This window comes from Paralichthys olivaceus, chromosome 24, assembly GCF_024713975.1.
Source record: "Paralichthys olivaceus isolate ysfri-2021 chromosome 24, ASM2471397v2, whole genome shotgun sequence".
Taxonomy (NCBI): Eukaryota; Metazoa; Chordata; class Actinopteri; order Pleuronectiformes; family Paralichthyidae; genus Paralichthys; species Paralichthys olivaceus.
Window position 1 is genome coordinate 13,766,558 of NC_091116.1, and position 13,912 is coordinate 13,780,469.

The following is a 13,912-nucleotide window of genomic DNA, read 5'->3' on the forward strand; positions in this document are numbered from 1 at the left end:
AACTCAAGAAGCCTGCAGATCTTCAGGGTGGGAGGGGGGGGGGGGTCATTGAGGGAGCCCCTGGGTGAGGGGATCCCCCCCTGATGATGTCATCAGGCAGAGGTGCTGCACACAGATGGCGTGGGAGTTGTACTTTATGTGGAACGGCAGCAGGGCGGAGGTGGAGGTCGGCGGCGGAGTCCCTCCCCCGGCTGCTGGGAACAGTGGAGGGATCGTCCCAGAGTGCCAGCTCAGCCTCAGCCGTGCAGCCCCGCCTCGCTCCACTGGAGCACATGTTGGGTGACAGGAGGATATGAATCAGAGGGTGAGAGGAGAAGCCCACAGCAGAAAGCTCCGAGGCGACTGAAGGACTCTGGATGTTTTTGAACCGTGGACCACGTGAGGCTTTTTTGATCTCAGTGAAGAAGAGGAGCTAGTTCTTCCTCTCTTGACCTGCAGGTAAGGAGGGAGCTTTCACCCGGAGATATTCTTCTCATTTTTAGATTCAGATACTAAAGATCTGATGCTCGCTCTCCAAAACAAATCTGATCTAAAGAGGAAGCGTTTGTCTCCAGTTTTTACTTCAAATATAAAACAAAGCTTGAGTCATTTCAAGTCAATCTGCGTGTGGTCATTAAAAAACAACCACAGGAGCCGACTTTGTGTCCAGCCTCCTCGCTCGTCCTCTCCGTCCTGTCACCACGGAGCCTGTGAGCTGTTGTTGACAAGCGTTTTGAAATAGCTGCAGCCGAGTGATCCACCATCTGTCCCCGGGGTCACTCAATTTGGAACATCCCTCACATGAGCCGGCTGCCGGCACATACATGAGTCGATTTGCAGAACTATGCTTGTGAATGGGAGGCCAGTGTTTTGAGTGAGCTGGTGCACGTGTGATTCTTGCAGAATCGTGTTTTACAGTTTGAAATGTGGCAGAAACATAACGTCTCAGCTGTGTGAAGAGCACCGCTCCACACGCACACGGTTACGTGGGCCGCAAATGAGCGTTTCTAATCTTTGTGCACAAAATAACTTTCGTGCAAAACCTTTTTTTTAAAAGCTTACAGACTTTTAAGGAAAGTTTTCCTTCCTCTGAGTCGCAGCCAGGCCAAAGGAATTTAAAGTAAAGCTCTGCCCAGTTTGCTCCACGCACCAAAAATAACACAGATATGCTTGAGTCCTTGTTTTTTAAATCTTTATATACATTTAAGAAAAGCGCTGTGCATCTTCGAAGAAGAAAATCTGTCGTCTCCTGGTTTTCAAACCGACCCTGCTGCTCCTCTCTTTGACTCCAACTCACCAGCTGTTTGGACGTCCTGGTTCACAACAGACCATGTGGGCCTGCGCTGACGCAACGTGACAGAGGCTTCCAGCTATAAATAGAGCCGGAGGGGCTGTGCTGCTGGAGCTGAGGTCACATAAGACGGGTGCAGAGGGGGGTCACTGTGCTTGTGATGTGTGAGGTCCGGTCCCACTTTGTCCCATGTTTTGATGCATCAAAGCAGTTTAATAAAGTTTGTCTCTTTGTCTTTCAGATGTTGTTCACACCCAGGGTCCACTTGATGGAAGCCTTTACGCCCGCGTCCGCAAGAAAGACTCCCTGGAGGGAGTTGTCACCATCAACGGCCTCCCAGTCCTTGAAAACCCTTTGACCAATGCTAAGAACCTGCTGCAGAACGCCAGCCACCCCCTCCAAACCGCCGAACAGACACTTCCTGTAGCAGGCCACGCCTCCCTCCCTGCTGTCGACCACACCCTCTCCGTGAGCAGCGACTCGGGTAACTCCACCGCCTCCATCAAGACCGATCGTACCGATGAGCAGAGCCAGTCGGTGCAGACCGCCGCCAATCACAGCAACCCGCCAGTGACCCACCCGCCCCTCAGCCCGCAGGAGAAGAGGGAGCTCGACCAGCTCCTGAGCGGCCTCGAGGCGCAGACTCACCTGAGGCAAGCCTACCTGTCCACATCCACCAGTCCTGGGGGCGGCGTGCGGCACCTGGTCCCGGCGCAGGTGCACGTCAACGGGGGCCACACCAGACTAGCTGGTGCCCGTACAACAGAGGAGCGAGAGACGGATATTCTCGACGACGAGCTGCCCAACAGCCAAGAGGGCAACAGTGTCGACAGCTTGGGCACGATCTCGTCCCTCGAGGGTCAGGGGACGCCAGCTGACCTTTACTACCAATCACAGACGCCTGTCAGTGGGCAGAACGACGGGCTGTACCTCGAGAGAGGCGTTCTCGGGGAAAAGTTGAGCGAAATGCCCGTGCACGGAGTACGAACTCCCACGGCGATGCAGGAGAGGTCGGTGGACTCTGCATCACCACAGGAGGGGTACAGCAGCTTCCAGAACGGCGGAGGGATGTACCGCTCGCAGTCCTTCGGGAACCCCCCGGCCAGCAGCCCTGAAACCAATCCCACGCTGATGCCCCGGGCCCCAGAGAGGAGCACCAGCAGCCGAGAGGCCGTTCAGAGGGGTCTCAACACCTGGCACCAGTACAGCCTCCCGGACGACCCCTTCGGACCGCCGCTGCAGTCCACCCACAGCCTGCCGCATTTCCCAGCGTCGCAGCGGGACATCGAGCAGTCCATCGAGGCGCTCAACATGCTCATGCTCGATCTGGACCCCATCAACTCCCACATGTCCAAATCTCACAGTGCGCCCCCTGGTGAGAACAGCCTGAATTCATCGCAGGCACCGTTCTCCCAGACGCTGGCCAGACCCTCGTACCAGGCGGACTCGGCAATCCACGGCTACAGCAGCTCGGGCTCGGTCAACAACGCCTTTCATCAGCCGCTCCGCTCGACGGGGAGAGTGTCCAACCAGAGCCCCGTCATGGAGTCTCCTGTGTACTCCCCCCAGAGGCCCAACGCCAGCTTCCAACACCAGAACACCACCCCGACACACACCCCAGAGCCCTACCTCCACCCACGCCCAGCACCACACCACTTCCCCACTGATTTTACCCAGCAGGCTCCGCTGAAGCCTGCGAACTCACACCAGAGCTCCGGGGTTTCCCACTCCCCGGAGCTGCAGGGCTCGTCTCCTTACCAAGGCTACAGCGCCTCGTCTTCCCCCGTCCCGGCTCTCACCCCCCAGCCCAAAGACACGTCCTCTTCATCGCTGGCCAGAGAACAAGACGCAGAGGAGGAGACGCTCAACCTGGAAGGCCTGGTGGCTCACCGCATCGCTGGTAACCAACATGATGCTCAAACAATATGGGTCATACTATAAACCAGCGTGTTACCAGTCAAAACTTTACTTAGCTGTAGATTCGTTTTGTTCAGGTTGAGGTTTATAGACAATAAACATTAATGATACTCACATGTATGGGTTTTAAGAGATAAAATAATAATTATAATAAAATAAGATGTTGCTCCAAAGTTAGAATAACAAAGAATAAAATCAAATAAATGCACGAGGAATAACTTCCTAAATTTAAAACAATACAACTAAGATAAGTTACAAACATCTAAGAGAATAAAATTAGAAAGAAAAAGTAATATTGCACATAATTATGACTGTCACTACTTTGTTTACTATTTAATTTATGAATTTAATCTATTTTTACAGCTGCTTTTATTTTTTTATATTTCTTTAACACATTTTCTCTCAACAATAATACATGAAATTATATATAAGTATATATAAGTAATATTGCTCATTCATCTTTTGATTAAATGTAATTATTTAATTTATTTCTGTACAGTATAAACTTAACTTAAATACCAACAATTAATTTTTCTAAAGGTTAATTTTCCTGTTTTTATTTCTGGAGGGTTTTACTATCATCATTATTATTATTATTATTATCACTATAATCTGTAAAGAGGATAAATCCTGTTCGTGTGTGAATCAGAAGTTTAATTGTGTAACTTTAGTTTTATTCACTAATCAGCACGAGAGCAGCAGTTTGTGTCTCAGATCACAGGATGAAATATAGCAGCGCTGCTCAGAGGGCCCAGAGTCAGAATAGTTCTCGGAGGCTTCCACACGTTTTCTGCATTCATTCTTTTATACATTCATGTGGCAGCTCACCAGCGCCACCTGCTGGAGGACAGTTGTAAACCCCCAATGTGCAGGTTGTCACAGTTCTCATCTGACAAATATCTTTTCACTTTCATTGGATTCATTTCTCTTTTGGTTTTTTCCTCTTCTTCTTTTCTGTTCACTCCATCTCTCCTCCGTGCATCTGCTTCCTCCTCTCATCCTCCCTCCTCCTCCTCCTCCTCCACCTCCCATCCTCCTCCCTGACCTCCCTCACCCCCGGGAGCAGAGTACAACGCTCGTATTCGGGGCATCAGTGAAAGCATTACACCGCAATCTGACCGCCATCGCTCCTATTCCTTCTCTGGTTTGTCCACTTTCCTTCGCTTTTTGGTTTCTGGCATTTTATTATCACTGTCTTCATTTGTTTATTTCTCACTTTCCTCTGCGTTTTATTCGCTGCACATCACTTCTGAACTCTGTGTGTCCAGCTCTCTGTGTCCAGCTCTCTGTGTCCAGCTCGTTGTCTGACACACACTATAAAACCTGTTTTTGACTCTGAGTGGACACCACCACTCACTGAACATTTTGGCCTGTGGCAGGAGTTCGCTCCAGGGGAATGACCCCGGAGGTGACGCAGGAGACAGGCCGGCGTCGGACCACCAGTGAGGGACAGTACCAGAGCAGCCATGAGAGCACGCCGCCGGTTCACTCCCCAGACTTCACCAACAGCCTGGCGCTCAACCCGGGAGGAAGACCCCGAGAGGTGCAGTGTTCATCCTCACGTCATGTGACCATTGTTTTATTGTGACCTCCCTCTTCAGCATCGAGAATCTCTTCTCTACTTTTCTTATGTTCTCTCTCGTGTTGTTATGTCAGGGTCCCATGCACAGCTACCGGGAGGCGTTCGAGGACGACAAGCCGGACGGTTTCAACAGTCCGACCTTTGGAGGCGGTGGTGAGAACTCTCCACAGACCCCCGGCTTCCCTGTGTCGCCTCAGACTCCTTACTTCAACATGTGTAGGTCCAGACAGGGGGCGCTCTCTGATCCTCTCAACACAAAGCTTTAACTGAATCTCTCTCTTTTTCTCAATTGTAAAGAAATATCAGTTCATTACTGAAAGGACGAGTCAGAAGAGACGACAAAGAATTTATTGAAAGTACAATTTTCTTTAAACTCCTGATCCTGGTTCGGCTCCAGTTTAGAAACAAACAATTCACAGGTTCACATCCAATAAATACAGAAACAAAGTTCCAAAGATTCAAATCAGGACAGAAAACTACATGAGAATAAAATCATAATATTATCATGAGAAAAGTTTGTCAGAATTTATATTACATTTGAATTTAATGAGAATAAAAATGTAGTAATTTAACAATAATTAAATTGTAACGATAGTAGAGAATAAAGTAATAATACCAACAAAAACATTTTATTCTTGAAGACTAAGGTTTTTAATATTACAAGAAAAGAAAACTGAAAAAAGTATATTATGAGGAGGAAAAAAGTTGAGACTTTATTCTCAAAAACTCAAAAAGTTTCTTCAATATGACTTTTAAACTATCAAACTCAAACTAAAAGATATTTCTACAACACGACGTCAGTAGCAGATGAAGTGGAGTCTGTCTTCACAGTCATGAGTCTCCCACACACGTTGATTCCTTCCGTCAGCTGCAGAACTCGCTCCGAGCGCGTCGGCTCCGACACCTGCTGCAGTGTTCATCGCTGCACCGCTGCCAACTGTCCCCACGGTGGCGTTAGCGAGCTCCGCCGCGTTACCCGCCGCTCGTCCCATCACCTGTAAAGCAGCACAGCTCAGTGTGAGTCGAGGACACGCAGGTTTGATCTCCTCACTCCAGGCCTCGTACTCCAGCGGCCGCCCGTCCACCCACTGCCAGCCCCCGGGGAAGAAACGCAAACCGATCCAGACGCGTTCGGTGGTGACGTGTTTCTCCAGCTCTCTCTGGATCAGCAGCATCTCCGTGTCCGAGGCCACGCTGGCCAGGTCGAGGTGATGCTCCCTGCAGTGGACCAGAGCCTCCTCCCACGTCTTCCTCTGCCTCACCACGACCACCCTGAAGCAGAAGGAGGGGAGCGTGTAGAGCAGCGGCCTCGCGTCGTGCCACCCGCTCATTTGAATCACACTGTAGTGCTCATTCAGTCGGTTGTCCGGTTGCCCCGGTGCCCAGAAAAACACAGACACCTCACCCCCGCCCGACCACATCCACCTCCCACTGTCTGTGGAGTGTCTCTCCATCCCTATCCACAGATAACCGCCGATCTCACCGGCGAGCTGCTGGAGTCGCTCCGTGTCCTGTCTGTTGCTGACGGCAGCCAGGTCCGTGTAGTGCGTCCGACAGTGATTCTGAGCCTCAGGCCAGCTCGTCCTCTGCTCCACGTAGACGTACTTTGCAGAAGACGAGCTGAGCAGGAGCAGGAGGCAGGTGAACGTCGGATCCATGGCTGCGGGACGCCAGAGATGTGAGGGAGTTTTAAACACGTTGACGCTGGAGTTTACAAGTATTTGCATGGAGTGAAGGATTCTGGGTGAAACCAGGAATCACAACCGAGGGGAGGAGATCTGAACATCTTCAGCTCGTCATTCTTCAAGCTTTAAAACACAGATCGACACTGAAACACAGACACATTAATGAACTTTAAACAAACATGGGATATCATTAAAAGCCTGATCGGTCGAAATGAGTTCCAAGAACTTTTTAAAAAACAAACCACGGACTCAACAGATCAAATCTCATCGTAATATTCAACAATGGAGAAAGAGACTTGAGTTAAATGGTCGTTAGGAAGCTAAATTATTAATCACAGGACAACACTGTCTCAACAGAAGCTTTTATTCAAGTCTTATTTTATCTTGTCTGTCCTTATCTGTCCAACATGTAAACAACTTCTCACGACTCGTGTTTGTTTGAGGCAAAACACAAGTGATGCTTCACCGGCAGGCGTGTGCAAATCAGTGTGTTTGAATGAGAGGCCGAGGATCATCAGTCAAACTGTCAAGCTTCTACTCAGAGAAACAAATGTACAGAAATGTAAAGAGGAGCCCCCCCCCCCCCCCCCCCCCCCCCCCCGATCAGCTGTTGCAGTAAGACTCTGTGGCACTAAACGTCATGTCCACCCTCCTCATCCTCCATCAGCCCCGAACATGAACCTGAATCCCCGACGTGACGCTGCTGAAGACTTTGTTCCGATCGTGGATCGAATCTGTAAAACTGTTTCATCGCTGACGTCAGAAACTCACAACCCTTCAGTTCTGATGTCTCCTCCACCAACACATGTCCATATCATGTTTGAACCTTCACCGCGTGACGCTGACGCAGCCGTGGTCATTGTCTCGTGACTCATGACATTCTTCGCTCTCATTGGCTCATTTCTTTACCTCCGTGTCCTGATTAAATCTCTCCTGCTCTTTTTAAATGCCTGAAAGTAAAACAGCAAATAACATGTCCGGGTAAACGTATGATGATCGGAGGTGATCGTAAATAGTTCAAACTCAAACATTCATTTTCATGAGTCATTAGATTTTCTCACTTCACACTCACTGCATGTCCTCTCTTCTTCCTGTTTTTATTTACATTTAGTTCTTTTTATTTTTGCTTTAAATGTGACTTCCTGTCTTTTTGTGTGAAGCTCGTTCTCCTGCAGGTTTGACCAAGACGCCTCTGTCCACGCTGGGACTGAAGCCGCATCATCAGGCCGGATCAGGTCAGTTCACATCAGATATCATTCATTCACACGATCGTCCGATGAACATTTTAAAGGTGCAGCTGCTTCACATGTTTCAAATAGCTTATCGAGTTATTAGTCTCTGGCGCCCCCTGCTGCTCACATCTGTCTCTTCTGGCTCTGCACTCAAGTTTGTCTTCCCTCTCTCCTCCTCCTCCTCCTCCAAACATCCTCTCCTCTTCCTCTTCTCCTTCCTCTTCCTTTGCTTTCTGTCTTTTCTTGCCGCTAGACTCTGATTCTAACGACGGAGAGCACGGTAAGCGCGTTTCCGCGGCAACAAGCCGCGAGCGTCTCTGCACCAAACACCAGCACAGTCTCTCCGAAACACCAAGACACTTCTTTTTATTTCCCCTGAACGTTTGTGTGTCACTGCAACCAAACATTTTTCTCCTTTTGTTGCATTTCGAATGCACCATTTTCTATTTGCGTCGCTCCGACGCCCGACGCCCGCACCCGTCAGCTGCTGGACGAAAGAAACGCCGTGCACGGTCTGACCACGTGTGTGTGTTTGTTGTTGTGTTGTTCAGATAATCGCAGTTTTGAGGATTCGAGACAGTTCAACGCTCCCTTCTGCTCCAGCAGCCCGGTCCACGGTGCTGACGGGTGAGTCTCCAGGTTTCCAACAGGAAGTGTCGCTTTACTCTTCTTCTTCATTAAAGATGAATAACAACAAACCAGGAGCTGCCTCCTTCGTCATGTTTCAGATGAAACTGTTAAAAACAGGAAACAGATTTCACTTCCATCCATTGTTGTTGTTTTCTGCAGGAGGAGGTTTGGTCCGTCAGACAGCCCCGCCCACTCCCACCCCCACAGACCCGCCTCCCCCGAGGGCTCCCAGGTGAACATCATGGGCGTCCACACCGTCCCCGGCAGCCCCAACACCCTCCACCGCACCGTGGCCACCAACACGCCGCCCAGCCCCGCCCTCCAGAGACGCCTGGGTCAAGCCAGCCCCTCCCTGGCCAGACACCCCCCTCCGACCGGCGTCCCCTCCAGCCCTCTGATTGGCCGAAAGACAGCAGCCGCCGGCGTGCCTCCCAGCCCCCTGATGGGGCGCCGCACGGCAGGCCACAGCACACCGGATGAGCTGGGGGCCGCCTCTCGCCAGGGGAGCGCCCAACCGCCGTCCACGCCTGCCTTCCCTGTGTCCCCGCAGCTGCCGGAGAAGAGACACATGTCCAGCGGAGATGCCGAGAGGATGGACAACAATAACCGGATGCCAACACCGGCCAGCGGGGGCAGCACGCCAAATCTGACCGGCACTCACACACTCCCAGACCTCCCCAAGTCTATATACGGTGAGACTCTATCAACACCACGCACCTCCAGAGGTCAAAGGTCACGCTGACTGTACTTGAGTTTCAGAATGTGTCCCCTGCAGTAATCACGTCTCTCCTCATCCCAACAGACGATTGTCCCGACATCAAGATGAACGTGAAGTTCGTCCAGGACACGTCCAGGTTCTGGTACAAGCCCGACATCTCCAGAGAGCAAGGTGAGAGTCTCACTGCCGTCCCCTTATTTCAGTTTCCTCTTCCTCACTCACCCTCGTCCTCCTCTCACCGTCTTTCAGCCATCAATCTGCTGAAGGACAGGGAGCCCGGGGCCTTCATCATCCGGGACAGTCACTCGTTCCGCGGGGCGTACGGTCTGGCCATGAAGGTGGCCTGCCCGCCTCCGACTGTCCAACAAACCAAGAAAGGTGAGAATGAAACGCTCCGTAGCATCATGGAGCTTCCTCACAGCTGAATATGAAATACCTGACGTGTTATTATTTATTTTCCAGTTGGGGACTTGACCACCGAGCTGGTGAGACACTTCCTGATCGAGACGAGCCCTAAAGGCGTGCGTCTGAAGGGCTGTCCCAACGAGCCGTACTTCGGTTGTCTCTCCGCTCTGGTTTACCAACACTCCATGACTCCGCTGGCTCTGCCCTGCAAACTGATGATCCCCACCAAAGGTCCGTCCTCCATCTCTTGTCTCTCTTTAAATTCGTGGAGGGAAGCGGGGACACGCCGTCCATCTTTGTCTGTGTCTTTACTTGTTTGAGATGATGTGGATTCAGGAAGGGGAGGTGGTTCAGTGTGTTTCTCTTCGCTCTCAGATCCCAACGAGGAGGCGTTGGAACTGGCGACCCCGACCGATCCAGTGGTTGAACTTATCAAACAGGGAGCGGGTGAGAATGAAAACCACTTTTTAAATTCACTCATCAGGAGACATTCAGTGTTGGTGTTCATCCGTTCACATGTCCTCACCTTTACTTTACAGTTCAGAAGGTTCCTGAAGAGGCTCATGGTAAATACTGGTTTACTCTGCTCATGCACTTTGACTGTGTGTGTGTGTGTGTGTGTGTCTGTCTCACAAAACACTCACATTTGATCTCGAAGCAACATGATGCAACTGTTTCACCTGAAAACAGCAGAAAACTGAATGAATTCATGAAGTTATTCAAGTTTAAAGTTATTTAAAGTTAATCTCCATGTGTGGCTGCAGGGGGCGCTGTTGCTCAGTAAAAGTTGTATAGTGTTGCTCCATCTCTCTCTCTCTCTCTCCCTCCTCTCACCTGTTTTATTTAACACCCCCCCCTCTCTCTCACCTCCAGCGTGTAACGTCCTCTACATCAACTCCGTGGACATGGAGTCTCTCACGGGGCCTCAGGCCATCGCCAAGGCGATCAGTCAGACCCTGGAGACCAACCCGCTGCCCGCCGCCACCACCGTCCACTTCAAGGTGTCTCCACAGGGCATCACACTCACGGACAGTCAGAGGAAGTGAGTACAGTGAACAAATAAAACCGATGTATCCATCATCACTTCCGACAATAACTTGTTTTTCTTTCTTTCAGAATCTTCTTCAGGCGACATTATCCCATCAACACAGTGACTTACTGTGACACGGACCCGCAGGACAGGAAGTAAGAACCTTCACCCCTTCAGCGTGATAACATGAAAGATTTGATGGCGTCAGAATAAAAACCGTTCATTTTGTTTCCTGTGCACAGATGGGGAAAAGAAGGAGGCGGCTCAGTCAGGTCAGTGAAGTTAAAAACGTATTTGAACCACGATGCTTCTAGAAAACCTGTCAAAAATATTAAACGGAGCTTTTTAAATTCCAGACTCTTTGGATTCGTGGCGAGGAAACAAGGAAGCACAACAGACAACGTGAGCCACCTGTTCGCGGAGCTGGACCCGGATCAACCCGCCTCCGCCATCGTCAGCTTCGTCTCGAAAATGATGAAGCGGTGAAACCCCCAGCGTTTAAATGGCGGCGGCCATTTCTTAGGCATCTTCCTTCTTCGTCGGCGCCTCGGACTCGATGATGATGTTTTCTTTTTTCTGTTTCCTGTCGGTTTGTTTCTCTTGTTTTCTCTCTGCCTTGACGGTTTGTCTTGACCTTGGTCTTTTTCGGAAAGAAGAAAAGTCTGTGCGAAGGATTTGTTGTGGATCCAAAGTGGCGTCAGAGGAAGTGGAGACGTGAACGTGACAAGCGAGGAGGCGACGGACGGGAGAAAATGTAACAATGCAAAGTTGAGACGGGAACACGTGAGGACTCGTATGTTTCAGGGTTTTTCTGTTGTCGTTTTTTTGTCGATTGATTTACCAAAGGTTGCTGCAATACAAGTGCAAGAATGATGTAGCTATGAAGCCATTTTTAATTTCCTCTTTTCAAAAGATGAAGTGTTGAACAAAACAAACAAAAAAAGAGAAAAGAAACACGGTTTCTTCTTGAACTCGTCTTCAGGAAAAAAGTTTGAACAAAACAGAGTGTGAAGACCTTCTGCATGTTAGCTTGATCTTTAAGCTCGGTTCTTCTACCTTCCACTGAGTCATTGTGAATCTTTGAGTGGTTTTTCTCCAGGTCTGTTGTGTGTTGGAAAGGGCTCCGCAGTGAAACAACGACTGATCTAAACTGCGCACGGCAGACCAGACTCAAGAAAAAAAAAAAAAAACACGCCACGCTAAGGTCACCACACACGTCAGCATCGCCTCGGCCTCCGGTCCAAGCCTCGCTCTCTCTCTCTCTCTCTCTTTCTCAAAAGCTTATTGGATGACTCTGGCCTGAAATCAGCTCCTGATCGCATGGCAGCCGGAGAGGGGGCTTTGTCCACAAGGTGGCGCCACTCGTTAAGGCTTGGACCCCCCCCCCCCCCCCCCCCCCACCTGCAGTAGTGGATCTGTTGATAGACGCTGCCACTCAAACACACTGGAGATGACCAGGGACCGGCCCCATGACCTGGACCTATGCACTGTTCTTTATGCATGTTTGATGTCCCTGAACGCACCACGCCCCCTCGCCATCCTCATCACGCCATCACTGAAACATTCTACGCTGTGTGCCGACTTTAAAACCTTTAGACAAGTTCACCCAGGTCGTCTGACTTGTCACAGACTGCATGAAAATAGAACGTGAAACTTTTTTACTCGAGAAAAAGACGTAGACAACCCATTGTTGAAGTAGTCACATGATGGTGAGACGCTCTCTTTTGACTTTTCTTTGGTTTTTGAGCCAGGGTTAACTTTTCGCTGTATCCAGGACGGTTTGTTTTTTTTCCACAGTGTCGTCACAAATCTACAAGTAGAGACGTGGTATAGAAAACAAAAGAGAAAAAGTTTCCACACTGTGCAAACGCCTGCTTGTTGAACACACGCTCAATCATCACAATAAGCTAAGGAGAATTGATATTGATATAAATGTACATAGATATACTACTTTGAAAGGTGACATAGCGAAAAAGTATTTATTTTTGTTGCTTTGGTCCCTCATGATTACTCATATATACATATATTGTACAGTCTAGATAAAGAAGATGACCTAATGGGTTGAGAAAAAAAATATATACTTATTTTGGCTAATGATTTCAAAGTCTGACGATTTTGAAATGTGTTTGAATATATGGTGTACATTACTTTGTACATGTATATGTTTGTTTTTGGGCTCGTCATGTTTGTTTCTTTTATTTTTCCTCTCAGAACGAGGTAGGGCATGAGCGACGTAGAAGCCGAGAGTCTGATTTGCATGGACGCGAGCATCTGAGCGACTCGTAGAAGTCGGCGGTAGATTTTTAAAAAGGTTCGAGACGCAAAGGGAAGCAGGAAAACCTCACATGCAATATGAAAACAGCTCCACTTATCATTTAGCCAAAGATTCAAACACTCCTCGTCTGTTCGGACTGATGCATGTCGCTTTTCTTTCTCACGTTCAGTTTTTGTGTTCCACGTTTTTGAAAGCTTTGCTCAGCTTTAGCAGCAAATCTCAGCCGGGAGGTCGAAAGGTCAAATACCGATGCGTTTACACGGCCAGGCGGAAGCAGACGTCCTGCGGCCTGATGGGAAATGAACAAAGCACTTAAAAAAAAAAAGAAGATTCCACGCGGTCGTCAGCTGAAATGTCATCATAGCGCTAAAGCTGTCCAAGGCGTCGTCCTCCTGAACGTCCCTGATTTATTTATTCTTATTTATTCTCACCTGTTTTTTTATGATTTGGTTCATGATCACTCGGGTTTGAACCGTCGGTGCAGGAGTTCATTGAAAGCAAAGAGGTACAGTGCTTTAAAAACCCACGACGACGCTTCATCCACTTTGAGTCGTTCGGAAAGAAAAGAAAAACGTTCAAATATAAATGTTCCGAGTACATTTTCAAAAACGCTGCGTTGTACCTGTTGCTTTGAGTCGAGGGCCAGCGGGAAAGATTCCTGCGGCCCCTGTACAGACTCCTGGTGTGAATGAATGTACCAAGGGTCTCAGATTTTGTTTGCGCTTCTCATTTACATTATATTGTCATGGCTTACCTGTTCCTAAGGAGAAAAAAGAACATTAAAGCAATACAAGTCAGTTCCATTCAACATATCAGCGTCTTCTTTTCTTTCTGACTGAATCTTTTATGGGTTTAAGATATTAAACATGCAACTCACCTGATTTATAGACAGAACAGCCTCAATGAGACCCGGACGTTCACACAACGGAATAACAAACTATTCTTTAATATGAGAACCACGGGAGAGGACACATTAATTTATAGTGTTCCCTAAATAAAGTTATCATCACTGACGTTACAGAGGGAAGAGCAGAAATAATAAAAGAGATGAAAGATCGACGGTAACCTGGCTCCCAAAGTAAATTCAGGAATATGCTTCTGACAAAAAGTGTGTTTGTCCCTGAGATTTAAAATAACACATCTTCAATATTCTTTCAGGCCTTTTAGT

The 13,912-nt window shown here is 48.8% G+C and overlaps 1 protein-coding gene across 16 annotated transcripts in view; it reads left to right on the plus strand.

Moving 5' to 3' along the window:
• tns1a (tensin 1a) overlaps positions 1-13,552 on the plus strand; it is a 69,927-nt gene extending 56,375 nt beyond the window's left edge. For 7 of the 16 annotated variants that reach the window (XM_069520796.1, XM_069520795.1, XM_069520799.1 and 4 more), the window contains 17 exons: positions 1,512-3,170; positions 4,254-4,331; positions 4,567-4,730; positions 4,844-4,985; positions 7,615-7,689; positions 7,940-7,966; positions 8,238-8,313; positions 8,476-9,008; positions 9,119-9,205; positions 9,284-9,412; positions 9,497-9,670; positions 9,815-9,886; positions 9,979-10,005; positions 10,313-10,481; positions 10,556-10,624; positions 10,712-10,741; positions 10,826-13,552. In XM_069520796.1, the coding sequence (XP_069376897.1) occupies positions 1,512-3,170; positions 4,254-4,331; positions 4,567-4,730; positions 4,844-4,985; positions 7,615-7,689; positions 7,940-7,966; positions 8,238-8,313; positions 8,476-9,008; positions 9,119-9,205; positions 9,284-9,412; positions 9,497-9,670; positions 9,815-9,886; positions 9,979-10,005; positions 10,313-10,481; positions 10,556-10,624; positions 10,712-10,741; positions 10,826-10,955 (3,641 nt within the window). In that variant the 3' untranslated portion in view covers positions 10,956-13,552. The remainder of the gene's footprint in view (positions 1-1,511; positions 3,171-4,253; positions 4,332-4,566; positions 4,731-4,843; positions 4,986-7,614; positions 7,690-7,939; positions 7,967-8,237; positions 8,314-8,475; positions 9,009-9,118; positions 9,206-9,283; positions 9,413-9,496; positions 9,671-9,814; positions 9,887-9,978; positions 10,006-10,312; positions 10,482-10,555; positions 10,625-10,711; positions 10,742-10,825) is intronic. The other 9 variants (XM_069520805.1, XM_069520803.1, XM_069520809.1 and 6 more) reach the window with 7 other exon arrangements.
• Positions 13,553-13,912: the final 360 nt, after the last annotated feature.